General features: G+C 45.8%; 1 protein-coding gene across 3 annotated transcripts in view; it reads left to right on the top strand.

Annotated features, from left to right (window-relative positions):
• Positions 1–263: 263 nt before the first annotated feature.
• The window catches only part of LOC148321673 (AT-rich interactive domain-containing protein 1A-like), a 45100-nt gene continuing 18055 nt past the window's right edge, over positions 264–27308 (top strand). Inside the window, exons 1-7 of one of the 3 annotated variants that reach the window (XM_088278718.1) lie at positions 264–1281; positions 1376–1465; positions 2328–2419; positions 7273–7391; positions 22940–23206; positions 24658–25323; positions 25631–25747. In XM_088278718.1, coding sequence (XP_088134844.1) covers positions 22952–23206; positions 24658–25323; positions 25631–25747 — 1038 coding nt within the window. In that variant the 5' untranslated portion in view covers positions 264–1281; positions 1376–1465; positions 2328–2419; positions 7273–7391; positions 22940–22951. The other 2 variants (XM_088278719.1, XM_088278717.1) reach the window with 2 other exon arrangements.

Genomic DNA, 27308 nt, shown 5'->3' with positions numbered 1-27308 from the left:
CATCAACATAAACAATCGTTTCTTCTCCTTTTTGTTATCCAACCACCCATCCACTCGCCACCTCAACATTTAACACGCCGGCTTCTATTTTGTTTTTGTTTACAGTATACTACTCCCAACCGGTGCAAATAGGACTAAAATACGAAAGGATTAAACTCATGTGTCCAATAAAAGCTTTGCGCAGCAGATGGTTGCGAGGTTATGTTTGCAAGCAAGTTAAAAGTCCATAAACTGTCACTTGGGCGGTCAAGGAATCTGCTTTTTGAAAGCAATGTGGCGTTAAAATACGTTAGAATGTCTTGCTTTTGATTTCCGCCTGTGTTTTGACTATTTTTGGAGTTAATGGTGGAACAAAATAAGTGACATAACCATTCACTTGCAGTCCTGTGCAATTTAACGACAATTTAATAGCAGAGCTCCTTCTAAAATGCTGTTTTGATTCACTCTGACACAAAGACGTTTATTTAATGTTGTGTAGATTATGGGTAGTTTTAGAGTTCTCTATAAGACTGATCATCATTCTGATACCTTTATTTAGATACAGGTAAGGTAAAACATGAAGAAGGCCTTTTTGACGGGTGTTATCGTCAATGAAAATTGATTGATTTTTGATGGGACTCTTGAATTGGGGTCCTTCTACCAAAAAGAACCAAGCATATCAAATTGACCTCCTTTTAATATATTTGGAATCTTTAATTTTATGATGTGATTACAGCCATTGCAACGAGTACTTTGCTCTATAATATGGAACAGAACTCAAGTGTGGGAGCTTGTAGGCCTGCTTGTTTCGTTGCTGGCTCTCTCTCTCTTTTCGCACTTGCTTCTCAAGCTCTCTCGACCATCGAGTCAAGGCGGGAGTTTACAGGAACAGCGGGCCTTATCACACCGGCGGAGTGACACAGGAATGTATTGTATGCGTGTTGGAAAGACAGGACAGCTGGGGCCGAAGTAGTGCGCCAAGTTGCCCAAAGCTGACCCAAGACAATCCTAACATGTAACGACAGATGCTTGATAAAAACCACGTCGCCAAATGCTGATTTGTTTGACGATAAGAGCGGTGTAATCGATTGGGGCTATAAAAAACACAGGCGCATTCACGAGTCGCGCAGGGATACTGAAGGTTGCCAGCGAGTGCTTCGGCCCGCTGAAAGCACACACAGTAAATTGAAGGTTGAGGAGGCATACAAAACCCGCACTGGAATTCGATTTTAATCTGCTTTTTAACGACGAAAAAACACATACAAATGTACCAAAAACGGCTCATCGTTGTCTAAATACTGCGTAAGTTGAACATAATGTTTCACCAGTGAACGATAATGTCTGTTTTTGCTTGTTTTGTGTTGCTAAATAGCCACTTTGTGTGTGTGTGAGGCAGGGAACGGTTAGTGTACTATGACCTCCAGACTGCAGTTGTATCATGGACGAGTACAACTGGTTGCACTGGAGACCTGCAGGCAGCGTGAAGGTCAGTCCGCATCCACTAGGCACCTCACACCCAAATTCACGGATAGCATATGTATACATTTCAAAATTATTTCACAATATTATCCTCTTTCTGTCCTAAATGTAACGTGCCCTTAATTGACTGTAGTGGGAAGTAACTAAGTACTGCACAAATACAGTGGTGCCTTGAGATCAAGTAACCTGACTGGATTGGACTGACTAGAAAACCCAATTCGCTTAAGGACAAGATGCAGTTTGGCAGTAAAGGGTTTTTACCATTTTCCTTCTTGAATATAATAACAAACACACATTGAATACATTTAGTTAATTAAGGGTTTATTCCCTAGTAATTTACATTTAGTTGGTGAGAAAATCCCAATAGCAGGTGGAGAATATCCATCCAAGCATTAGCTTCGCCACTTATTCGCCACCTCACAAGGGTCGCGAGCGTGCTTGAGCCTATCCCAGCTGTTTTCGGGCAGCAGGCGGGGTACACCCTGAACTGGTTGCCAGCCAATAGCAGGGCACAGATATACGAACCACCATTCACACTTACAAACACACCAAGGGACGATTTGGACGGCGTTCAATTAGCCGTGTTTTTGGAATGTGGGAGTAAACCGGAGTACCTGGAAAAAACCCACGCAGGTACGGGGAGAACACGCAAACTCCACACAGCAAGGCCGGAGCCAGAATCGAACAGCGTAGATTTAAAGCATAGATAAAATATTATTACCATCCATGGCCTTTAAAAGAATTGACTGACGTTACGCACGAATAAAGAGGTAAGGTGTATAATTTCCATCATTGCCAACTAATTTTGCATTTTTTTTGGTTTGTCAGTTCACAACATTAGAGAACAAGTTTTTTTTTTTCCTTCTCAGTGAGCAGCAGTTTCTAAGGTGGCATTCATCCATTTTCGTGAAAACGTCTCTAAAGCCACCTGCAGGGAAACAAGGAGGAGTCTATTTGGCAGGTGAGGTGTTTAATTATTCGAGTGGATGCTACACTACATCCTGGATTGGTCGCCAGTCCAAAACTCTGCACAGATGACCACTCGCAACTACCGGCATCCATTTTCTACTGCTTAGCCCGTACAGAGTAGCAGGAAGCCCAAATCTATCCCATCACTTGTCAGGTTCGCAGACGCCACGTCTTCATTGTACACTGGTTCTCATCGTTAAAGCAGAGGTCGTTTGGCCAAAGATCACTTTGAAGGCCGGACAGACGTGTTTAGTTCGACGCTACCGTATCACCTGACTGGAATGCACAATAATACCGCTTCTCTTCTCTGACGGTCACATCAGATTGACACAAAGTGCTGCCACAAGGATTGGTGGTTGAGGGTGTGTGTGTGGGGGGGGGGGCTTCACCCCTCCCTTGAAAGCCCAGCTGTCAGTGGTTACATAATAGCGGAGCCTTGTTGCGCTCGCCAGACGGCTTTGTGCTCCTGTCACTGGATGTGATTGTGGGCCCAGATTAAGCGGCGGGTGAGAAGGCGCAGTTAAGAGCTTCCTACCTGCTCTCCAGCAGAGAGAGACTCAACAAACGGAATCAGACGTCCGCGCGGAGCTTTAATGCCGCCCGGCAAGTTGCCGTATTGTTGCCTCTTTTGTGCGCTGATGAACACCGTTGCTCGCTTACACCGCCTGGTGTTTTATGTAGCGGCCCAAAGAAGACCTCCGAGGGGGACTGTCGTCAAGTAAGCATCGAGGATTAAATGCGGAAAACACTTACGGACACACTTTTACCGTTTTCTACTACTTACCCCGCTGAGGGTTGTGGGAAAGTTAGTTTACGACAGATGACTGTGGGTGACAAACCTGGATTGGTCGCTGTCTATCATACAAAATAACAGACAAGCATTCACACATCCACAATAATGCTCAGCCTTCTATTTTCTACTGCCAATTAAATTAAGGGTCGCCAAAAAACCGAATGACGCAAATAGATGCCTTTGGCCATCCATCCATTTTCAACTGCTTAATCCATTTGTAGTGGCGGGAAAAAGCTGGAACGAAAGGCGGGCTCCACCACGAATTGGTCGCCGGTCAATCGCACATAAAGACGATAATTGACCATTGCTGGTCATCCATTTTTCTAGCTTTCCTCAAACCTGAACGGGTCAGTAGAAAAGAAAAAAAATCAGTACGTATGATGATTATGATTCGTCAAGTCACTCGCCATGCGTTTTCATCCGGATTTCAGTTGCCCCTGATCCTGAGACCATAAAAGTCACGCTGTGGATGCTATAAGAGGTGCGGGTATGCGTAGGAGTCTGACGGGGGTTGGGGGGGTGGCGGGGTGTCCGTTTATTGAAGGGGGATCTGATTTCCCCAGGGCTTGTTCTGTTAATTCAGTGTATTATAGCACTGTTTACCCAAAAAGAGGGTTGAGGGTGGAGGTGGTGGGGGGGTTTGTTTGTTCAACAGCGGCCCTGGTGGTGGTCGCCCCCCCCCCAAGAGACGGGTTCTATTGGGTTCCTCCTCCTTCTCGTGATCCAGACCGGCTTTTCCCTTTCTCTCGCTGCTTAGAACAGCGAGCCAAGCCTTACATTAAATCTGTGTTTCTGCATAACCCAAGTCTCTGCGCCCCCCTCCCCCCAAACCCCCCACATCCCTGTCCCTCGTCCCCCTCTCCAGACTGCCGGGCCCTCTTCCGCCTTGCTCTTCTCCAGCTCGCGTCTCGCTATCAGCCCAATTCTTTCAGTGCGACGACAAATAAACGCTGATAGTAGGGATCTGTGTGCTTTTTAAAAAAAAGCTAGCGAGTGAAACCCCTCTGTCACCCCCCCCAAACCCTCAGGTGTGTTTACCGAGTTTCACAAAGTACAAAGCCTCCTTTTTACAATGTTTTCGCTTCAAATAATTGAGCAAAAATGCTATTTCTGCCGCCCGTCCTCCTTTTTGCAGTTTCCTCGAGTAGCCTTAATTTGTCACCGCCTCAGCGAGGATTGTGTTTTGTCTCACCAGGGATATGGAAATCTCTCAAAGAGGCGTTGAGCCAAATCCTCCCAAAAGCAATGTCATAGTAAACAAAAACCAAAAAAAGAAACACTCGCTGGAGTTTTAAAATTTAGCAGGAGGCACATGATTTTTTTTTTCACCTGTTTCAACGCTTCCATTCGTTTCTTTGACATGGCCACACATGACAATCTGGCTGTTGGATAATATTTACGTTAGTTACAATATTCAAATGTGCTTCATGGTTCCTTGTTCGAGTGTGACCAATAGCGTCGTCCAACTGAGATAATTATAATGATATATTTTTTATTCCCTGATCAGAAAATTGAAGATGTTTATTTGAGGGAGGCATTTCTTTATTTAAGATGGACCCACATGACGTTATGGAGAGACAATATGCCAGAATCTACTCAAAGACCAAGACTGGGTCTGCTGTTTTGGTTAGCAACAGAGTTTGCATGTATTGCGTGAACTGAATGTAAAGTAAAGCTTGACTTTGATGGGACATGACCGCACTTGTTGAGGCCTTGCCACTGTCATGGAAATTGTCCCTCCAGGGTGGTGGGGGGGCGGGGGCGGGGCCTGTGCTCATGGTTGAAATTGCACAAACCAAAGTTATTATCAGGACTCGGGAGGGGAGGCCTAGAGATAGAGGACTGCCCTTAATTAGCGGCCTGGAGGTTTTGCGGGGACAACGTGATGACGGGGTTGCGAAGGTGGAGCTGGGGCTCGGATTTCACACCTTGAATGCTGTCCCCGGAGGAGGGAGTGAAGATGTGCACTGCTAGCTTCTTGCGCTAACTGCGACTGAACAGTTTAGAGAAGGGACGGCATGCGCAAATCAGTGCGGCTCAGATTTTGGTTTCCACGATGCGTAAGACCGATACGCTGTTCAAACTATTGATACTTTATGAAGCCGTCACCTTTTTTTCCGAGGCGTTAGCGTGACAAGCTTAAGTCAAAATGAGGCCGCGCATATTCCGACTTTCCAGTTTTCTCCATCTGTTGCCGGCCGAGCCGATCAAAACACAAACACTCCCTGTGAATCTGAAACGTGGCTTTGGACCATTTTACCATTTGGATCAAGCGGCGAGGAGGGTATATTTGAACCTGCCGGCCACGGCTTCTGCCAAATAGGGCATCTTTATAAAAGGCTGGCGCCGGTCTTGATGGAGCGACGGTTGGCAGGGACGCCGTGCCCATGTGGCAGCGCCAAAGCCAGGCTTTTGCTTGGCGCTCTTCTCTGTAGTAGTCAGGCTGAAACTCAGCATTCCGGCTCAAATGATTCACGAGCGAACAACTCTCGGATGTGAGAGGTGCGGAATATTGTCAACATGCTCCCTTGGAATTTGCTCATTTGTGTGTTTAGAACACGTATGCAAGATATGTCAAATAGTTTGTCTTGTTTCTTTTTTGAGGAATGAGTTACGTAAATAATTTGACACATTTTTAGAAACGCACCACATCAGTAGTTTTGATTCTTTTTAGGAAATGGACATCGCAGACAAATAAATCCGAAATAAATCATCCAATTATTTAATGAGGTCAAATAATTTCAAATAAAATTTTATTTGGTAAAAAAATGACAAGACTCTTGATTATATAAACGCTTGATTGATGGGCCAGCTTTAAAAGACGTAGCCCAGCCCTGATTTACTTGTCAATTCCCACGCCGCGGCGACCGGTTTGCGCGGCTGAAAGAGACCCTTCCTCCCCCTGCGTTTCCTTTTATTTGCAAAAAAAAAAAAAAAAAAAAGGAGCGCAAGCACCAGGCGTCCTTGCAGGATGGACGGCCGCTCGCTCTGGAGAGCTCTTAACCTCGCCTCGCATGCCTCCATTCACATGCATACCGATTCCTTTTTCTTTGCCATTCTTCATGTCGCTTGGGAGAAAATAAGAATTCACAGGTGGTGACTCGAGTGCAGTCTTTTTTTTTTTTTCTAATAAAAAGACCCGTGGCCCAATTCACACAAACGCCCCCTAAAAAAAAAAAAAGGATGTAACCTGAATACGTGCTATCGTTTTTGATTTGAACACTTGTCTCCTTGCCCTCTGAGGTCCTGACATGACAAAATTTTGAGGGCTTCGTCACTTTTGAGTGAGTTTTCAATTGACGCAATCCACTTTGGTAAAATGCTAGAGAAAAAAAAAAAAGGCTTTTTCATCTCAAAATTGAGCTAAACTTAAAAAAAATAATTAGAATGACCCATAAGCCGCTTTGTTTTTTTTTTTTGTTTTTTTTGGTTACACCTCAGCATTTCAAGCAAGCAAATACTGACAGAAACAAACAAATCAAATCAATCTTTTCTTTTTTAGGAGACTGCAACATCAACACACGACAAATGCGACAGTAACGACTCAAACGGTCTGAATTCTTCTGGTTCACTTTTAGAATGTGATGTTTGTTGATTGCAATTTTAAACGTCATAAGACACACACACGCACACGCACACCCTGCGTCTGGGAAAGAGTCGAATGGCCATTGCACTTTGCTAAGTGGCACTTCCTTCCTCTACACACTCCAGACGACGTGTTGAACGGCTGCATGGCAACCATCTGGACAGGATCCAACTGTTGTGATTTGGTGTGTGTGCGTGTGTGCGTGTGGCCAGGTCAAGCTTGGTTTAAAATTGCAGCTAATGTTTGGGGCGAGTGTGACGGCGGAGACTTTGTGGCCATCAATTGTAAAATTGTGTACGTTACTGTCAGTGAGTGTGTGTAAATTAATCCAACGCCACTCTTGTTAGGAATTTCCACACCCCATTATTGGGTTGCCCGGGTGATCGAAAGACTTTTTTTTTTTTTTTTTTTCCAAGTAAAGGCACTGTTTTCTTCAACCAATCAGCTTTCGCATTTGTCCTCACAGGCCTTGATGACATCAGCGGTTTTCCATCCTCTGATTGGTTGATCAAACCAAATCTTTGCAGCCAACTTTGACGCGCAGCCATCGGCGTACATTGCTATGTTTAAGAATCAGCATCTCTGGTAAGTTTGATTACATTTCTTTTCATTTTTTTGGTTATTTGCTCCAGATGACATAAATGCTACAGTTGTGCGCTGTGAAATTGTGATTTTTTTTTTTTTTTTTTTTGTCTTCCACTGATAGTTTCTGTAATTGCCCAGTAAAAAGTGACTCGTGTAAGTCCAGGTACCAAATACACCATCCGCCATCCGTCCGCATATGGCCCATGGGCGGCAGGTTGCCCACCCCCGTGTTATATGATTACTAGAGAAACGGGCACTTGGACGAGGCCCAAGTTGCTGCCTTGGTGACGGCCGGGGGTGATGCATCACGCTCACTCAGGGTGGCTTGCTGGGGACTGAGTAAACACTCTTAAATCATCTGCTACCCCCACCACTGTCTCCTCTGCCACTCCCACAACACACACACACACACACACACACTGCCAACAGTGGCGTTGGTCCAAGTTACTATGAAATTGGAACATTTCAAATACAGTGTTACTAAGCCATTTAAAAAGAATTAGTTACGTTACAATAATCAGGTCTTGGATTTGTAGGCCAAAACAGGGAAAAAAATGGAATTGCTGAGTAGATTTTTTTTTTTTTTTAAGCGAAACCTTCCATTAGTAATGAATGTAAACCTTAAACGCACCCAATGACACGCAATCAGGCCAAAAGGGAAACCCAAGAGGAGTCATACATGTCGACTGAGGTTGTGGAATCCCAGCGGAAGGTGTTTTATCCGAATAAAGTTGTCACTCGCATTTTGAAGTCGCTCTCCTGTGGGTATCGCCACATAAACGATGCAATTAAAGTATAAAAACGTACAAATGCAATGACGTGGCTTGCAAGACACCAATGGCGCACGAGCGCTTAATGTCGTACTACTGAGAACTGCTTTACTCGGGTTTAAGCGTCTGCATTCCAGGTCATATCTGTTGTAGAATCATCGCAATTGCTATTAATTGTATTTGTGCGCGTGTGTGTGGGAGGCGGGGGGTGTCTCGTGCTCAATATTAACGCTTGTCCAGACTTGGCAGAACGAGAACAGTGTGGAAATGTTGAGCTAAATGCAGGACAAGGACACAGCAGACACGTCGAAACCATATTGCAAGAGATGCGCCAACGTGAACAAGAGGAGCAAACGCGCCTCCATAATAATAAACAGCAAGTTTATGCTAAAAGAAAAAAAAAAAAAAAAGCTCCCTCCCCCCCTCCCTCATAGCCTTGTCTCTTCTGATAAAACACACTCACACACACTCCTCCCATAGCCTATATACAGCAGCTGAATTGACCCCCCCCTCCCTCCTCCTCTTCAGCCTGCTTGCTCTCCTTTATTAAACCCCTTGCAAAATTTGCCTTTTGGTCCCTGAAAGCCACACAAACATGGCTTGTGTGCAAACGTCAACTGTTTATTTCAGTGGAAGAGCGAGCCATGAGAGCAGAGAGCTGCGCATTGTCGAGAGAAAGGGCTGAGGCAGAGCTTGCCTCGCTCGCTTCCCATCCCCCACGTTCACATAGCAAAGTTCTGCTCGCTTTTGCAAGCGCCGCTGCTGCGTTCGCCGGCGCCACCCGCGGCTCGGAAACGCCAGTTGTCCCGGAATCGAGGCGACATCCCTGAGTCTTTTGCGGCGTTACAGCAGTTTTTCATGTCATGTAATCAATCAATAAAAAATGGGACTAGAATATGCCAAATGTGTTTTATGTTCTATCTTGCCTAAAGTCATCAAGATGTGGCATAATCACATTCAGACATTCTTGTTCTATCTGTCTGCGTGATTAACATCCGCCACAGCTCCTCAAATCCTAATTTTTGTCCGAATAATGGATTTCACAGGCGTTTTATTATTATTATTACATTATTATTAATGGAGTCTCAAAAACTCCGATGGTTAGCAAAGGCAACGCCTCGGCTGCTGCTGCTGCCATGAGAGCGGGAGGCAGGCAGGCAGGGAGCATGAAGAAGAAGGAGGAGGGGTGGAGAGAGAGAGAGAGAGTAGAAGAAGAAAACGAAGAAGAAGAAGAAACATGCGTCTTCCCTGCTTGTTAATTCTGTCCTGACCAAAGTGTCACAATTTCCTTGGAAATTCAACGTGAATTTCAAAGGCCTGAAACGAGGCTCACTTTTTCTTACAAACTATCTTCACTTCCACTTCTGCGTGTGCTCGATCCACCCCCATCACTCTCGCCCTTACACACACACACACACACACTGCTTGTAATTTCATGCTTCCCTCTGCTTTACTTCTCTGTTACTGCACATAAATGAAATGCTCACATGCGTCTTTGCTAATGGGCACGTGGCTACTTTGTTCAAGTACAGAATAAGCAATGCAGATCTATGGGAAAGCAGTTTATCAAAAAAAAAAAAAAGCTTTGCAATTTAGTTGTCCATCTGTCCTGGATACCTGCCTCCGATCGAGAAGCATTTGGGAGTTTGCTCAAAAATGGTTGCTTGAAACCTGTTCAATCTCAGGCTTTGAGAATTTTCTATGCATCCGGTGACTATAGTTAAATCCACCAAAATTCAGCAGGCACCCCCCTGAACATTATGAAGGGTCATCTGTCTTGGACAGAAGGGCGTGAAGCTCAGACATGAAATTCAATTTGGAAAAACTTCCATCCGCAAAGGACCACCAAGATACAAACACCAATTTTCAGGCATGATAAGGCCCCAAAACGAAAGACCAACAATAACGAAATAAAGCGAAAACAACCAAATCACACACTAGTGTGTGTGTTACTTTATGAATAAGACTGGAGACGCAAAGTCTGTCGCTCCGAGCATTAACACACAGAAGAGGAGCTATTAAATGAGCCGATTGTATACGTTTTGAAGAGACGCATCGTGCTATTTGGTTCCTCGGTGGGGCGAAAAGGGGGAAATTCCTGTCGTTTATTTTGCAGTCAATTGATTTGCATAGGTGAATAGTGGCAGGGAGCTAACATACTGGGATTTTTCCAGCCGGTGACATGTTTATGTGGGAGTTCGGTTCAAAGGCATGAGAGCGGCAATAATGGCTCTTCTTGGGGTGTAAACAATGTGATTTCCAACAACTCTGCTGCAGCGCATTAGAGGGAAATGATCCAATTGCACATAATTGCTACGGAAATTATGATTTATTTACTACAAATACTGTATCTGTTCATCTATCTATGCCAGCGACGTGTATTGACAGGGGGAAGAAGTAAATGCGCTTCCATTTGCACTGCACGTTGTCATGATTTAATAAAATAGACCTTGAGGAAAAATATCAGTGGAAGACCTTTTTTTAATTTTCTGCTAAAGGCTCTACTTGATATTCATATTTTGGAGTTTGAAGTCGAGTGTTTAAATCATATGCAATGTATAAAAACAATAAAATACATGTTTTTCATCATTTAATTTAAGGCCCAGACTAAAAATATGAAATTGAAAATCATGCCAATGGACTGAGTTTGATGAAAAGTTGATGTCTTTAAAAAATGCATAATTTGCCACATTATAAAATATCTGATGGATCATTTAATGGATCGCGGTCTGGCTTGATTGTGGTGGGGGGGGGCTGCAAGGTTGACCATGGATGGTGTCTGGAAACGCCCCTGGTGCTTCTGATCATGTTTGGGTCAGTCCACAACTGGTCCTGTGGGCCGTTTTATTTCTTTTTTGTATCTGGGTCAAAAATTGAAACGTGAAAGATCATGCATTTTTGAAGGATCTGATTTTAAAACAAATACCTAAATAATTCGGTTTTTTTTCCCTCCATTGCCAATTGAAAGTGGGCGGAGCGGACGATCCAGGGATTGGGAAAGAGTGGTGTAAATGTAAACAATGTTTGTTCTGCCCTCGCAGTCCAGTTCCAGTGTTGTTTTCATGGCGTTGAGATCCGCTTCCGGGTTTTGCGTCTCTCCTCGCCCCTCACTAAGATGGCTGTGTCTCGCGGAGCCTCGTGCTGGTTCGCTCGATTTCTCGCTCGCGCTCTACTTGTGCGTTAGAATCCCCTTCTTTTTTTTCTTTTTTTTAATACGCTAACGCGCCGCAAACACACTCGCGCTCCCCCAGTTTAGTCGTCTCCGTATTTTTCGCGTGTTCTCCTTCGCCCAAACTTTCCCCCCTGTCCTTGTTTTTTTTTTCTCCCTCAAGTTGAAACGGAGTCGCGGTGGATTTACCGGATACCGGTCCGGACGGAGAGCAAAACCGGGGGAGGGGGGGGATGAACCGGGACGACGGGTACGTTGTGTTAAATGCAGTTATATTCAATGACTATTCGGGGTTTAATCGCGAGTGAGTCGCCTTGCTGAGAGGAAAAGGGGCGCTGTAGAAAGAGTGGGGAGGCGAGAGAGGGGGGATATCATGGCCGCTCAGGTCGCCAGCGTCGCCTCTCTCAACGCAAGCCCGCCGTCCGAACTCAAAAAGCCGGATCGGGACTCGCAGGAGGAGTCGGCGCCGGGGGAGAAGCAGCCGCAGCAGCATGAGAACAAGGAAGCGGGGCCCGACGGCGGCTCTCCCGGCCGAAAGGATCTGCAGGACGGCGGCGACGTTGCTGGGGGAGGAGGGGATCCTGACATGAAGAACGGCAACGGGAATTTGCCCAGGGTAAATAATAATAGCAGTAATCAGAACGATTCCGGTGGGCCCGAAGGGAATAACCATCCCGGCGTGGGACACCACCACACGGGCCCCTTCCCACCACCTCCTTACGGCTACAACCAGCACTACAGCCGGGCCCCTTTTCATCAACATGGCGGACAACAAAGCCCTGGCATGGCAGCTGCGTCGGGGCCGGGCATGATGGACCCTTACCCCGCCAATTCCCACGAACATGGCTACCCCAACCACTATAACAACTACAGCCCCTTCCAGAGCAGGACTTCATATCAGGGTCAGGGCTACGGGGCCATGAGTTCCCCGCGGAACAACCAGCCCCCGGCGGCTGGGGGGCAGCCAGGCAAGCAGCAGCCAGCAGCGGCGGGAGGAGGAATGGCTGCTGCTGCCGCCGCTGCCTCCTATAACAACCAGAGGTATAACATGGGAAGCCAGCAGCCCACGTCGACGCCGACTTTAAACCAGCTGCTCACGTCCCCCAGCCTGGCCAGGAGCTACCCCAACTACCCGCAAGGAGACTACAACAATCAGGAAGGGGGCACCAAGGCGGCGGCCGGGGAGATGGCGAGTGGCTACGGCGGGGTCCATCCGGCTTGGCAACACAGGGCCCACCACCCGCCTCCCATGAGCCCGGGGAACACCGCACAAGCCCCCAATCGGAGCCAGGTAAGCCCCCCCCTCGGAAACGTACCACGCTAAGCTACCAGCCATTGTCTATGGAGCAAGAGCTCTAAAATGGCTGCCTCTCTCTTTTCACACAACACCACAACCCCCTGCAATAGTGCTTCGGAACGAGCAACGAATCGCGTTTTCTGAGTAAAAGCAACTTTTTGTGGCGAGGGAGGGGGGGACAAGTTTGTCCACGCACGGCGAGGAGTTTGGGAGGAGAAAGTGTGCTTTTAAGGAGCTAGGAGGTGATGTTGTCTTTTTCTTCCAACCTCCATTTAGAGATCCAACTGCGATTAGCCGAGGCTTGTTTTTCGCCTTTAAAACACACAAAAGTAAGTTATGTGCGTTATGAAACGCGTGACATCGTTTAAACGAGACATAAATGACAGCCACGCACTCGGAAAAAATACATTTGCATATTCATTAAGCATGAAGCTAGGTGCTATAAGCTGCTAGTTGCTGCATGGTGAAGTGTGTGCGCTGTGAAAATGATCACAAATGAAGCTTTTACTCGGATCAACACGACTGATTACTTCTAAAGTTTTGTTTTTTTAAAACGAGCGTTGCTCGTTTTATTTATTATTTTTTTATACGCCCTCCCTTTCTCGGCTTCCGTGTTGTCACTCCGGCCGCCTGCACTCGGGCTAAGCGCAGATTGCCTTTTGCTTTGGGATTTGAATTATGGAGGTAAAAATCGTGCTGTCAGAGCCACAAGACAGTTGGTCTTAGGTTGACATGCGAGCCGAGATCTGATTGGCTGGCCGCCCCTCCGCTCTCGGCCATTTATAATTGAATCTAATGGAGGAAAAAAAACAGCGCTGCAGCCTCACCACCACCACATTACCCCCCTGTTCCATACTCATCCACCAAACAAAGTAGTGCTGCTTTTTTAAGACCTCTTTTCTGCCTTTTGTTTTTAAATTGTGAATTATCAACAAGTGTGTTGCTTTAAAATGCACCTAATGTGTAATCTAATCATGTTTCGATGGTTGTGGACACACTCATCCACAAAATGTGCTTTTGAGTATTTTCCTTAATTGTTGTTTGGGGGGGGGATTTAGATATAAGCGGGAAAGAGGTGGCCAGCTATGAAGCTGTGCACTTTTGATATGTATGTTAATTAGGATGGTTTGATTGCATTTGTTTACTCGTCATCATATGATTAAAGTGTTTGTAAATGTTGTTGATCTTGTCCAGAATGTTGCTGTTCAACCGGGTTAGGAATGAAATGAATGGAAATGATCCACTTTATGTTCAAATTGTCACCATCGTCTGCCACAATTTTGTCTTCATGGACATGCAATTGTGGAAATCATTCAATTGCTCTTGCCAAATTGGAATGCATTTCTAATTATTTTGGTCTTTCAATAGGTGTGGACCATCCAATAGCATACATAAGATCTTGTTTTAATTTCTTCAAATGAATGGAAAAGTACAATAATAGTCACACAAATTTACTGGTTAATTTTTAGTTAATGGTCCAAAATGCAAAAAAATGTTTTGTTTTCTGCTTCCCAAAGCACTTCATTTCGAAATAAATTACTGCGTAATCGGAGCCTTTCTTATTGTTACTTAGAACATCATTGCAGTTACCTATAGAAATAATTATTCATGGAATTGTGCACTTGAATAATCGCTGTTCGCATTTGAGTTTATTTGGATGGGACGATGCGTAAATATTAAAACTTCGAGCATATTTACATGGTTGAGAGGTGAAAGGAATAGATTTAGGACACGGCTTATTTAGGTCGCTTCTTTGCTTACTTTTATGCTAACAACCAAAAATAAATTTTTTAAATAGGTTTAGAATTTGTTCAAGAAACGTTGCACTTTAAAATATACTTTGAGTGGAACGTCGGTTTTCGTAATCAATCTGCTACAAACAGTCTGACTAAAACCGAATGGTACGAAAACCGTATCATTATTTTCCATAAGTGATGATGTAAGGCAAGCTAACCCCTTCTAGACACCCAAAAATATTAACCAAAGTGTTTTTTAAAGGGAGATAAAACATTTTTAAAATGCAAATTATACACATCTTAAATCTAAAAAAAAACAAACAAAATATTTCCAAATGATATATTTTAGAGCTGTCGTTAAAATAGTGATCCTGTGATATTTTTGCTCCCGGAAGATGAATCGACTGTACGCTGGGTGTCTTCCGGCGGCATCACAAATTCTTGCACCGGCGCGTCACAGTGGCTGCAGTTGTTTACAAACAGCAAAGGTGTCAGCCAAGTGTCACGGCATTTTTTTTTTTTTTCCCGCTCCCATCCCTCCCGAAGGTTTACAATCGCCTCATTTACTTTCGCTCCGCATTAACATGCGAGCATCGCTCACCCTTGCGCTTCCCTCGAGAAATACGGGTCACATTTGGCGTTTGTTTACTCTGCGGTTATGTCATTTGCACAGACAAGAGATGTATTTCGGGACGACGTTGCCTAAAAGGCATTGCTTGGACAACAAATTATTTCAATTGTGTTACGGACTTGCGACTGCCGTCATCCGTCAGCAAATGAAGGACTATCATTTTCTTGTATTTTCTTCAGGTCTTGTCTGGAAATGCAATGTGTTTCAGATAAATGACATTTGTTCAATCAATCAGGACGGTGTTTGGGTAAAACTGCATTCATTCTCTCTTCTAACTTTTTCAGAATGTTTTTTAGTTTGGCCCACTAGCAAATTGACGTCTCGTATCGACAGCGCTTTTCATGCCAAGAAAAAGATTCCGCTGACTGCTTGCAATATTTTGGAATTAAATGCTGAAGCCAATCACGCCATATCATATTTAGTTTTAAAAAAAAAAATCTTTTTTTAAATTGCTTGCAATCGTTTTTCTGTTGCCTGGTACAAAAAGCTCAGAGAGGAGCCAAACAAACCAATGTCAGCAAGCGAGTCTCTAACAGATTCCACTACACGAACATTAAATATGAATAGTATGCTTTTGCACTTTTGAATAAAATTGTATATTTCCATAAAATTTGCAATAAAAAATGACCAGTGTATGTGCAAACTTATCATTCCTATTTGTATCATGCAAAACCAATTTTTTCATTTTATTTTTCTTTAATTGCACGTTTAATCATGCCATAAATGTCCTACATGGTAAAATATATAAAACCGTAACACGCTAGCTAGTTTCTGGTGAAGTTTTGTTTAATGGGACGTTTTTGTCAATCCGAAGCCTTTCTTGCACACTTGGCTGAACACAGCAATGATTAGTCCATTTTGGCCACAGAGACTCTTCACACTTGGCTTTTTTCCCCCCACAGTTACATGCATTCGTGCCGCTTACGTAGTTTAAGCTTGTTTATTGCATGTACTGGCAATTCTTGAAGTGTTTATTTTATTTTATTTTTCTAGAATATCTTGGTAAAATCTACAAACCCAGCGGCTGAGGTTGAGGTTGCATGTGTGCCGATCGCCGACTCCTTTTGAAGCCTGTTGTTGCTCGCCCGTGTTGTTTTCTCTCGCGGCACCAACGTGCATTTGTGTTTGTTCTGCTGGTCCGAAGCTTTAACCCGAGCACAGCCGGTCACACAGATGCATTCCAGAATCGACGTCGACGTGGGTGGAAGAAAACGGTCGGCTAGCATCGCCAATTTTGAACTCTGCAGGCAAACGGCGTCGTCTCAAGTCAAGCTTCGCGTGTTGGAAACAGAAAATACTTTTGTGAATTGTTAGTGACATTGATGACGGTCGTGGTTGCACCAATACAAATTTTAAGAAGTAGTGATAGGATCAGACCATGTGATGATGTCGGAGCTCCTTGGCTTGCGTCAGTCCCTAGAATATCGACAAGTAAGGAGAGGTTTGCAGTCAACTAGTTTGCGTGCTTAGTGGTTTTCAATTAATTGTTTTAGTTTATGTGTTTTGATCCAACTATTTACCTTCATTTTGACTTTGCCAGTGTTAATGTAGGTTAGTGATGGACTACAACTTGCATAAAAACTCCGCCCTAAACCGAGGACCATTTCGCACTGTGCTTACTATTTCTTATTAGAATGTGTTATAGAGTGAACGAAATTAAAAGACTTATAATTTAATTTCAACCCTCCCACTGCCCTCCAACTTAACATAAAACACACTCACGCTCGACTGTATGCCAGAAAAACTGACAAGAAAAACAATATTAAATACATGCGCTCTTAATTACTTGCGCAAACGGGTGACGGCGCCGGCGAAATTATTGGAAGACTAGCAGTCGTCGTGATGTTCAAGACGTCCTCATACTTTCTGACGCCCAAGTTTGAATTAAACACCGAGCAAAAAAACCAGAGTTGAACTTCTAATGCAAAGGCACCAAAGCAAAGCTGTTATTTATTGACTTGACTGCCGCTAATGGATGCGCACGCTTCTCCGCCGCCGTCTAAAAGGGAGCGCCCGCCCACCCCCCCAACGATGCAAATTGGAAAGTAGCTTACAAATCAAACGCTCATGTAATGAAGGTGGGTGATATTTATCACCACCGTTGCATTAAAAAAAAAACAGCAACACGTTTTGCTAGGGGCGTAGGGATTTAGTCCACAAATGGTCTTTATACGTTCTAATAAATGTTTGTTTGATGGTTGTTTTATTTGCAATAATGGGGTAGCAGGGGTGGGGTGAGCAGTGTCTGATTTGCATGCGATAAAATTGAACCCTCAAAACTGGCTTATTTTCGTATTTGTGATATTTTGACAAAAAAATAAATTGTGACTGAAATCTTATTAGAACGCGGAATGGTCGACTACAACATCAGTCCCCCGAATGTGTATGAAATGACATAACCTGTTCTCAAATCTTGAATGTGTGAAAACTAAGACATGCATTTTTTTTTCACGATTTAAAAGAGCGTCTCATTAGCACTCCTGTGTAGTCTGCTTTGCAACGTCAGTTTGCATGCATGTTAGCCTGTTTTGAGGGGGCCGTTCAGTCTCATGCACGCATGCTTAGACCGCGCACTCTCTACTGCTGAGCCAATGCCAAGCTTGCTTTGATTACCATGGCAACTGTGGGCAACGCTCCTTGTTGAGTTGTCAGTGCCGACGCGGATTGAAGTTTTCATTCCTGGTGGCAGCGCTTCATCACCAACAATGAACGCTTCAAATCGCTTTTTATGAACTCGACATTGGCCCGTTTTTAATTTGGAGCCAAAGCCGACTTTCATCTGCTGTCCAAATTGCTACAAATGCTTCTTGTGCACAAAAGAGGAACACGCTCCGTTTCAGGAGGAAGTTCACTCTGCGCTCTTTAGCCCTGCGCTGCTGAGTAATGATTCTCCACAGGCCACATGGACAGCATGCTGCCTTCCGGCGCTCTGTGCGTATGTGTGTGATTGTGTGTGCGTATGAGACGTGGTGGTGTGTGCGTATGCTGGGAGAAACGGTGTCAGTGACACTCAGGGGGGGAGGGGGCGGTTGTTTTGTGAATGATCTTCGTCTGCCCCCTGACAGCTGTGTGTGTTTGTGTTACGCTGCACTTATTTGGCGGTGGCGTGTAAGCGCGTGCGTGTGCGCGTGTATGCGTGTGACTGCTGCCGTTGCCGCCTCGGGAAGCTCTCTGACCCGCTCTTGCTCCTCACGTCACCAGCCGTTCATCTTCCTTAAGTGACGCCGCCTCGCTTCCGTGCCACTGTCACCCGCAAGACGGTGTCGCCCTCAAGGCGCAGTGGCAGGAAACGGGACGTCATTGCTGTTGCCGTCGTCCAACGTGTAAGAGCGCTCGATAAACATCTGCGATCGAGACGGATCATATTAGAAAAAAAAGTTGTACCCCTTCCATATTCTTTAAAACACTTAACTTATTCTTAAGAGTCATTCCGAAGCAATTTCCTGATCATCAAGTGTGCCGTGTTTTTTATTGCAACACTTTTGTCTGCCGGCGTCTCGTACACTTTAACCGACGAGATTTTCAATTATAATGTGATGAAAGTTGATTCATGGTGTTTTTCTTCATTAAAAGAATTTTGTTCCGTCACGTGTCACAATTGCAAACTTCTATGATGAAAGACGTACTTGTTTGCACCGAGTTGTCACTTAGACGTAACATTTTTGGTGACCAAGCGCAGCTGTCCTACTCCCGGTAGCCCAAGTTGGCTAGCTAGCTAGCTAAGCGCTACGCTCCTCCATAACCACAACTTATTTTTGTACCTTCGGACGAGATTATTTATGTCGAATAGTTGCTTCAAGTCCTCATTTGTTGCGTACTCGACGGGAGATAAGTTGTCTCTTGTGAGGACAAATGCCAAAGCAGGTCTCATTGCGTTAGCGAGGACGCGGTTCATCCTTCATTCTCTTTGACATTTGCCTTTCTAAAAGCTCCCGATTAGCATAATAATATCCTTCTCGGAGCTTTGCGCTTAGAGGGGAGACTTTATCGACTTTTTGACGTATGGCGCGAAGGCTTTCCGGGTTTCAAGTGGTTAACCTTTAAAAATGAACGCTGCTGTTGATGCTTCCGGATTGGCTCGACCTTGTGCATATACGGCAAAAAAGTACAGTTATATAATATTTACTGTATTTTGACTCGACGCGGCCGTGCCACAGTGTTGTGTGCATCTCTTTCGATGTCGTTTCAATGTTTCTTTCTTTTTTTTTCTTCTTTTTTTTATAAAAACCCCAAAAGCCGGGTCGTGACGTAACGCTGTACCTAATTCACATAATACCACCCACATTGTTTCTTCGCCCACAACTTTAATTGTTCGTTGTTTTGGTGTCGAATGTTTTCTTCATTTGTTGTGAGAAGTTTGTAGATCCGTTTTTCGTGGGTACGAGTTACCACGCTGCTTCTGTCCTGAACCTTTTTAAAAATTCCTGGCAACAGCTGGTCGTACATCTGGCCGCGTCAGGATGAGATGCCTCGACTTGGTGTTGAGGTTCGCACCAGCAGGCGAGGCTGTGCCCCCCCCCCCCCACGTCCACCCCCGTCTGCCCACCCCGGGCGCTCCTTCGCTTCTCATCCGACTCATTGTGCGGCCAGCGGGAGCTTCCAAGGTTGATGTATCGGGATGCCAGACTAATGACTTAATTGGAAACATGGCCTCTTTGCTTGTTTTTGGCGGTCTCCCGTTTACGCAAACTGTCATTTATGGGCCCGTTCGGTTCTCTTTGCGCGTCACTAACAGTTACCCTTCCCCGAAAAAGTTATTTTTAGCCGAAAGTACTCGGCGTCAAAATGTTATTGGTTCCATGAGAGTTTTTCTTTTACTTTCGCTTCCGCTTCTGTTTTGTTGCCATTAATGTGTTAATACCACAAAAGGATCACCGGAGCACACTAAATAAGAATCATATCGCTCATAAAAGAACAACATACTCGATGATACTTTTTACCGATATCCATTCCGGTCTTTAGTTCTGCGAAAATGATCATTGTGTAATTATTTTAAGAATAGTTAAGTTCTGTCCAGCTTGCTGTTTTTGTTTTTTCCTCACTTCTCAAGTTTCCGAGAGCAGAGAAAGTGTCCTGGAGAGAACTTGTTAAAGCTCCGCTTCCTAAGCGGAAGCGTGTGCTTCTCCCACCGTGACTGTGGATAACATCATCAGTGTGATGTAAGCCGCCAGGCCCGCCGTGCGCGCACGTCCACGTGCTTTGCCCTTTGGAAACAACAATTGCAGCCATAAAATTGACTCCTGCGGTCTCGGGATAGGATATCCTGTCCCTTCTTTTGTGCGCCATGTGATGCGCGCCGCCTTTCCGAGGGCCGGCCTTCCGCGGCGCGTGTTTGGGCTGCCGCCGCCTTGCGTGCTGAGGGGCTTTAACGCCGAACAATGGTGTGTGCGCCGTGGAGGATTAAATTAGCAGCAGTTGTTTATCGTCTCCCTGTTGCCGCTTCGGCCCATCTGCTCCAGAGGGGGCCCCCCCCCCCCTCCCTCTCTTGCGCTTTACAAATCCCTCCCCACGTTACACAGACACTTTTGAATAGTTGCGATATCCACCAGGCGGCCTGTCATGACACAGTACATCAGCCCAACCTCTTCTGCCAAGAGTAATCGGGCTTTCCTCTATGCAGATTAGCCATGTGCTAATTGCGGTTATTTATTTATTTGATTATGGGAGGAAAAAAAGGGGAGGGCGGAGTTACCTCGAGAATTTGATGAGATGACTGCACAACAAATAGAGAATGCTTTCGGCGGCTTTTAGTTGTCATCCGGTGTTCATGCCAGAGACTTCTTTTCGTGGCCTTGACACTGCGGTGCATCGGGCAATGCAAAATATACGTTTAGTAGGAAAATATCAGCTGTCAGGGTGTTTATTGAGCGGCCTCTAATCGAATGAAAACTCATTTTATAATGACCCAGAGGTACATTTTTGATGAGAATATTTTCATTTTGAATTTGACACATCTCAAATCCACTTTTTTTACACATGAGAATGAAAATGAATTTCAGATTTGACTTAACGTAGGTTAAAATGATCATAGAAAGCATTTCGTAAGCACAAAGGCATACATTCGAAGACGGTTCCACTGGAATGTGCAGTGGAATATTTTGGAATTGTCGACGCACACTCGGGTTTCGAAAAGCTGTTCACGGAGTCATGAGAGAGAGTTGAGTGGCGGCTCCGTGTCAGCAACGACTCTCCATTTGGCTCGTGGAGCTGGAAACGCTGATTATAGTTGAGCTGTACTTTCCAGCTCTCGCTTTGTGCTGAGCTGTCGAGGTTCTTTCAAGGAAGATCCATTCCACCCCGTCCCACGGCGGCGTCTCGGGATCCAGCCGTTGTCCGTCCGTCAAGGCCGCGTGTCAGGGCGGGCGTGAGATATGTGTGCTTCCTTGCAGACTGGGGTTAAAAGTGCATTAGAGGTCACTAGAGCGTGCCCGGCGAGGCTTGGTACGTCCCCCCCCCCCCCCCCACGGTGCTGTTGGTAATGTCCCAAAGGAGAGTACTTTCACCACCCTCACCCCCCTCCCCTCCACGCAACACATATCTCTGCTCCTGAACCTGGAGGAGCTCAGGGTAGTGTGGCCTGGGGGAGGCTCGCCAGAAAACCCGAAGTGGAATTAGTTACCTTGGATAATGTTGCTTGACCATGCTGACAGCCTGTTGATTTTTTTTTTTTTTCTCTCTCCCCCTTCGCCACGCCTCCGCACCTTCCAAGCGCACGCATTCGGACCACCTCCTGCCGCGGCGGTCCCCCTCCTGGCCTCCTCCCGTCCGACTGCAGCGCTGTCATTCATAGAATGCCAAATCCTGCCGCTTTATGAAAGACCAGGAAGCGCAAGTCCTGGCCCAGGTTCAAACAGCAGTGCAGCTGGGACCTGTTACATTTTCGGCAGACTGCCCTTTCTGTCTGGCGGACTATAAATAGCCCTGGTGGTTGTCTCCCTTAACCAAGGAAAAGAGGTTTTGGGAGGGGGGAGAGGAAAAACACACACACACAGATTAATAACCGTGGGAAGCAATGAAAGCTTTGTGTCTGCTGCCCGGGGTCAGCGGGGCAGGAGGTGTTGCTTCCTCAAAAGCCGCCATTGTGGCTCGGACGTTTTTGGTTGGATCACGCCGACGGCGCCCCTGTTGGGAATTCCTGACCACAAATCAAGAAAACGGCCACTTCGGGAATGCTCGGCGGAATTCCAGGTTTTAATTATTTACGTTTGCGTCACGTGGAGGGATTCCCTCTACATCATCTGTTTTTATGACCTTGGACCCAGCTGCTGACGGCCGGCGCAACTTCTACATTACACCGCAGCCCCGACCACCCTCCCTCCCTCCTTCTTTGGACCATGTGCATCTTCCATGGTCCAGACGCCATCCTAACGTCTCTCCAGCTGAGCGGCGGGCCCGCATCCAGCCACCGCAGACACTTGTGCTTCCTCACGCATAACTCTGGGCGACTCCTCCCCGACGTTTTCGTCTGTAACAGAATCCACCCACTGGCACAATGAGCCTGGGCAGGAAAACGGCTCCTGCCAGTTATAGTAGGTCCCGTTCATTCATTCGCAGCCAATTTTTTCCTTTTCTTGCTAGAGAGTAAATCCACTTTTTGTCCTCCCTCTGCGCCTTGAAGAGGATATTTACAAATGCCTTTTCAATTCCTGTTTAAGTGTCTTGACAAGTCCATCCATCCATTTTCCGTAGGAAAAAGAATTTGTCCTTATTAGTGTCGCGAGTGAGCTGTAACTCAGGGAGAGATGCAGGGCACACACCCTGGACGGGGTACTTATACCGTCGACAACTATTCAGTGTCAGTCACATTCCAACCGATGGACCATTTCCAGTCAACCTTGCTTCAGTTTTGACAAGTCATGCATGATGTGTAAATTAAAAAAAAACAAATAATCTGTCCATGTTTAAGATCATTTATTCATTGGGATTTCTCATGTGTATTTTCTAGCCTGCAAGCCCCATGGACCAGGTAGGGAAGATCCGGGGCCAACCATATGGAGGAGGCAACCCTTATTCCCAGCAGCATCCGCAGCAGCAGCAGCAGCCGCAGCAGCAGCAGCCGCAGCAGCCGCAAGGGCCTCCCACGGGGTCCGGAGCCCAGCAAGCGAGCTCCTATCCAGGGCAGGGCTACGGACCTCCGGGTCCCCAAAGATATCCAATGGGGATGCAAGGTCGAACACCGGGCGCAATGGGCGGCATGCAGTATGGACAGCAGGTCAGTGCTTGTTGATTTGAATGTTCAAAGCAAAATGTTTTGCTAGGAATTGCTGAAGGATATTACTTGCGACACAAAGATGCCAACTGTTTTTTTTTTTTTTTTTTAATTTATTTATTTTTTCCCAGAATGCCCAAGAAACAGAAATAGATGGCACGGGACACAGATAAAGTAGGGCATTTCCAGATTATGGGCATTCCAGGAAATCGTCATGGTTGTGCTCATCAGAAGAAAGAAATTTTTTACTGGTTCCAACAGCTGCCCAACTATGTTTCCGATTTGTTTATTTTGCTTCAAAAGAAGGCTGGGGAAATCCATGATTTTTTTTTTTTTCTCTCGGCACACTGTGCGTGGCTTCCTTTTCTTGTCAGACAATCGAAAGCAAATTTGTGTCGCACAAGACCCCTAATGAACTCTCCCAGCCAGACAGTGAAATGCATTCATGAATTCTGCAGAGTCAAAACCTTTTTTTTCCCTATTTTCTGCCTATTGTGTGTCGCGATTGCCTGCCTGGTGTCTGACAGTAGACTCCACGAGTGCCCTCCAGACAAAAAAAAAAAAAGAGGAAAGAAAGAAAAAGGTTTCTATGCCCTTTTATGTTGGAGGCATGCGGTATGGTACTTGATGGCGTTTTCACGTGCGTCAGGTTTTCACCAACTTTATTCAGCATTTATTTGAGAACCTCTCCAAAAGCATCACGTGCTGTTCATTTTCCTTTCTTTTTCTTTTTTCTTTTTTTTAATTTGCGGTTCCTCACAAGGTCAGTCAGTACTCCCCGTTTGACACCATTTCCTATCACATTGAATAGAAGCTCTGCACAAGAAAAGCTTTTGTATTCAAATTCAAGTGGCTGATGTTGAATATTCTTTTCACTGAAACTTAAAGCGCCCTGCTGGAGATTTGAGTGTACTTTTTCAGAAAAGAGGACTACCCTTTTTTAAAAAAAATTTTGTAAAAAATGTTTTAAATTTAATTTTTTTTATTTTTTATAACCACCAGGTTGAAAAGTCTCTCCTTTTAATCTGAGCATGATAAAGAGGAATAGAATAACAAAATCAAGACGATGATGACTTTTCCTCGTGAGACATTTGATAATAATATAACTTTAAGAAAGATCCTGTGAGGTAGTGAATTTCGTAACACTGCCATAACATTCCAACTGCAGAAAGGGTTGCACAGACAATTCTGCCGTGTAATCTTTAGCCCCTTTTACGCAGCCTGTAAAAGCTGGCATTTTACTACCTTTTTTTTTCCCTGTCTGTATAAATGGCATCGATGTGGAATGGGGCGGGGACCAAGTCCACCTCACAAACTTTTATCATCGACTGTTGTATTAGGGGTGGGACACGTCTGCATTATTTCATCTTGATCTTTTTGTCAAAGAGTCTGTTAATTGTGACTGTCTTGCCTTGAAGATGAACTACAATTCATTCCCCTTCCTGCCTCCGTAGATTTCAGCCTACGGACAACAAGGGCCAGGAGGCTACGCGCAGCAGGGTCAGGGCTACTACGGTCAACACGCTGGCCCTCCTCACCCGGGCCAGCAACAGACGCCTTACCCCGGCCAACCCCAGAGCAGCTCTGGAGCTCCCTTCCCCCAGCAGGGACACCCTTCGCAACCGCCAGGCCAACACGGGCAACCCGGGCCCCCTTACTCCCAATCCCAAGGTCCGCACGGTCCTCCGGCCGGGCAGGCGCCGTATGCGCCCTCCCAACAACAACAGAGCCAACAGCAGCAGCAAGGTCCTGGTCCTCAGAATCAGCAAAGCTCTCAAGGCCAGCCTGGCTACCCTCAAGCGTCTGTGCCAGGCCAGCCTGCACAGCAGCAAACGCCGCCGCTGCAGCAACAAGGCGCACCACCGCAACAACCACCACCACCACAACAACAACAACAACAACAACAACAACAACAACAACAACAACAACAACAACAACAACCACCACCACAGCAGCAGCAACCAGGAAGTCAACCTCCTCAATCCCAACAACCTCCAAGTCACAGCCAGCAGAGTCAGGCATCACCATACTCTCAGACGCCACCACTGCCGCCGCAGCAGCAGCAGCCACTACAGCAGCAGCAGCAGTCGCCATATCAGAGGTTCCCGCCACCTCCCCAGGTATCAACACAGCTGCGCCTGGAACACCACTCCCATTCACACACCCGTCACTGTAGAGTTCCTAAAACAGATTCTTGAATTAACCCGCTCACAAAAATCAAATGCGGTGAGACCTGCATTCATCCAAAGGGATATATTCGTTTGGCTAGAATCCAAGATAAATTTTTGGACTTGCCCGCCTCACTACAGCAGGGTTGTGTATGAACCACGATATTGCTTGTTCTCCCTCGATCAGATATGTACAAAAGTAGATATTTTAAGAAATAGTTGCCTCATTTGAATTTCCCCCCCCCCATTCATGGACCAGGAACTGTCCCAAGATTCCTTCAGCTCCCAGTCCAGCGCGCCTCCTTCCAACCAGCCCATGCCTTCCAACAAGAGCAGTCAAGAAGATAGCATGCAAGGACGGCCGTCCAGTTTGCCGGTGAGTCCTTTTGTGTGATGCGCCAAAGGTGATATCTATATTAAAAAAAAAAAAAAAAATTCAGATATTGAAGCCCAAATTGTTGTAAATTTTCATCGCTCTACATCACATGACTGTCTTTTACATATCAGTCCAGGTAAAATCTTATTGGGTTGACAAGATCTTGATTGTCAGCGGACATATTAAGTGTTGGCCCTGCGCCACACATGACAAAGCACCACGTTCTAGTTTTGTTTTTTTATCACGTCGCCTCTGTTTATAGGCCACTCTCGGCAGCTAACCTCATTCCAGGGCCCGGGGAAAGGCGAGTGAGTAATGAGATCATTAATGAGAGACAATGAAAGTGAGAGAGCAAACGTCAGCGAGGCGATGGACGGATGGAGGGAGGCATTTTGGGGAGGGGGGGGGGGGGGGGGGTTCGGAGGGGCGAGTGAGTAAATGACTTCAAACGGTGCGAGCGATCCGTCGGCGTGGGAGCTGCCGGGAGCAAGAGAGGAATGATAAGGAAGGTTGTCTCCGCCAATAAGGGATGCCCTCAGGATGTGTTACCCTCCTGTTTATTTTCTCTCTCCTTTATTTATTTATACATCTCTGCGGGCTCTTACCATTGGCTGAACCGGGCCACGCTCGGGCTATTTTTACTTTTTCTCCCCCCCCCCCTTCCTTTCCTCCCCCCCTCCCTCCGGCAGTCTTATTGGGGATTCCCTATCTGTGCTCGTTGATTGGCTGCCAGACATTAATCTGGTTGCCTCGGCGTGTCGGAGCACATGACTCTGTGTACAGATTAGACCACATTAAAAGAGCCTGGCAGCCTGTGTCAAAAATGTAAGCGTTAAGATCAGGTGCGTCTTTCACGCTTGGATCAAAGTAAAGAGGACAATACAATCGAAAGATGGACGGATGCAGCCTCTATTCGGCCTATTGTTCACGGTTCACGTGCTAATTATGATTATGAAAATCATACCATGAGGTGATCATCCATCATTTTCCGCAGCACGTTTCCTCCATATGAGTTAGGTGAGCATCCATTCTCATTCACACTGTTGGGAAGACGTGATCACCAGCGCACCATCTTGCTGCCATGAGGTCATCATAAAAGTTAAAAAAAAAAAAAAAAAAAATAGGATTGATAATCTGTCAGATTTTTTTGAAGTTTTGATTAGATTATTTTATTCCATTTTCTCCCAATCTCCTGCTTAACTACTAACACAGGAGTCAAGTCGCGCTTTCAATTTTGCAGGACCAGATTAATCAGCAATCACTTCCACACCATCGACTACAATCCTAATGATGCAGCATCCGTAATCGGTGCTATAATTTCACCTGGATTTGAAAAGAAAATCGAATCCCCACAGTGTCTCGTTCCCCCTGGCTTTTGTTTACCAAACATCACCGCGCCCAAAGTCGATGTGAGCCAGGTGCCGACTGCTCAGGTGGGTTGAAATGGATGTGCACCTGCAAAGTGCAAAAGCGTGAGGCAGCTGTGGGGCAGAAGTTGGGAGCTTGGAGTGCGTGTGCGCGCACGTGTCGTAGGGCAAAACGGGCAGCGGCAGACGACCAA

The sequence above is a fragment of the Idiotropiscis lumnitzeri genome, chromosome 16 (genome assembly GCF_059441095.1).
Source record: "Idiotropiscis lumnitzeri isolate Australia: NSW breed Sydney's pygmy pipehorse chromosome 16, RoL_Ilum_1.0, whole genome shotgun sequence".
In the NCBI taxonomy this organism is placed as follows: domain Eukaryota; kingdom Metazoa; phylum Chordata; class Actinopteri; order Syngnathiformes; family Syngnathidae; genus Idiotropiscis; species Idiotropiscis lumnitzeri.
This window is presented reverse-complemented; position numbering and strand designations above follow the sequence as displayed.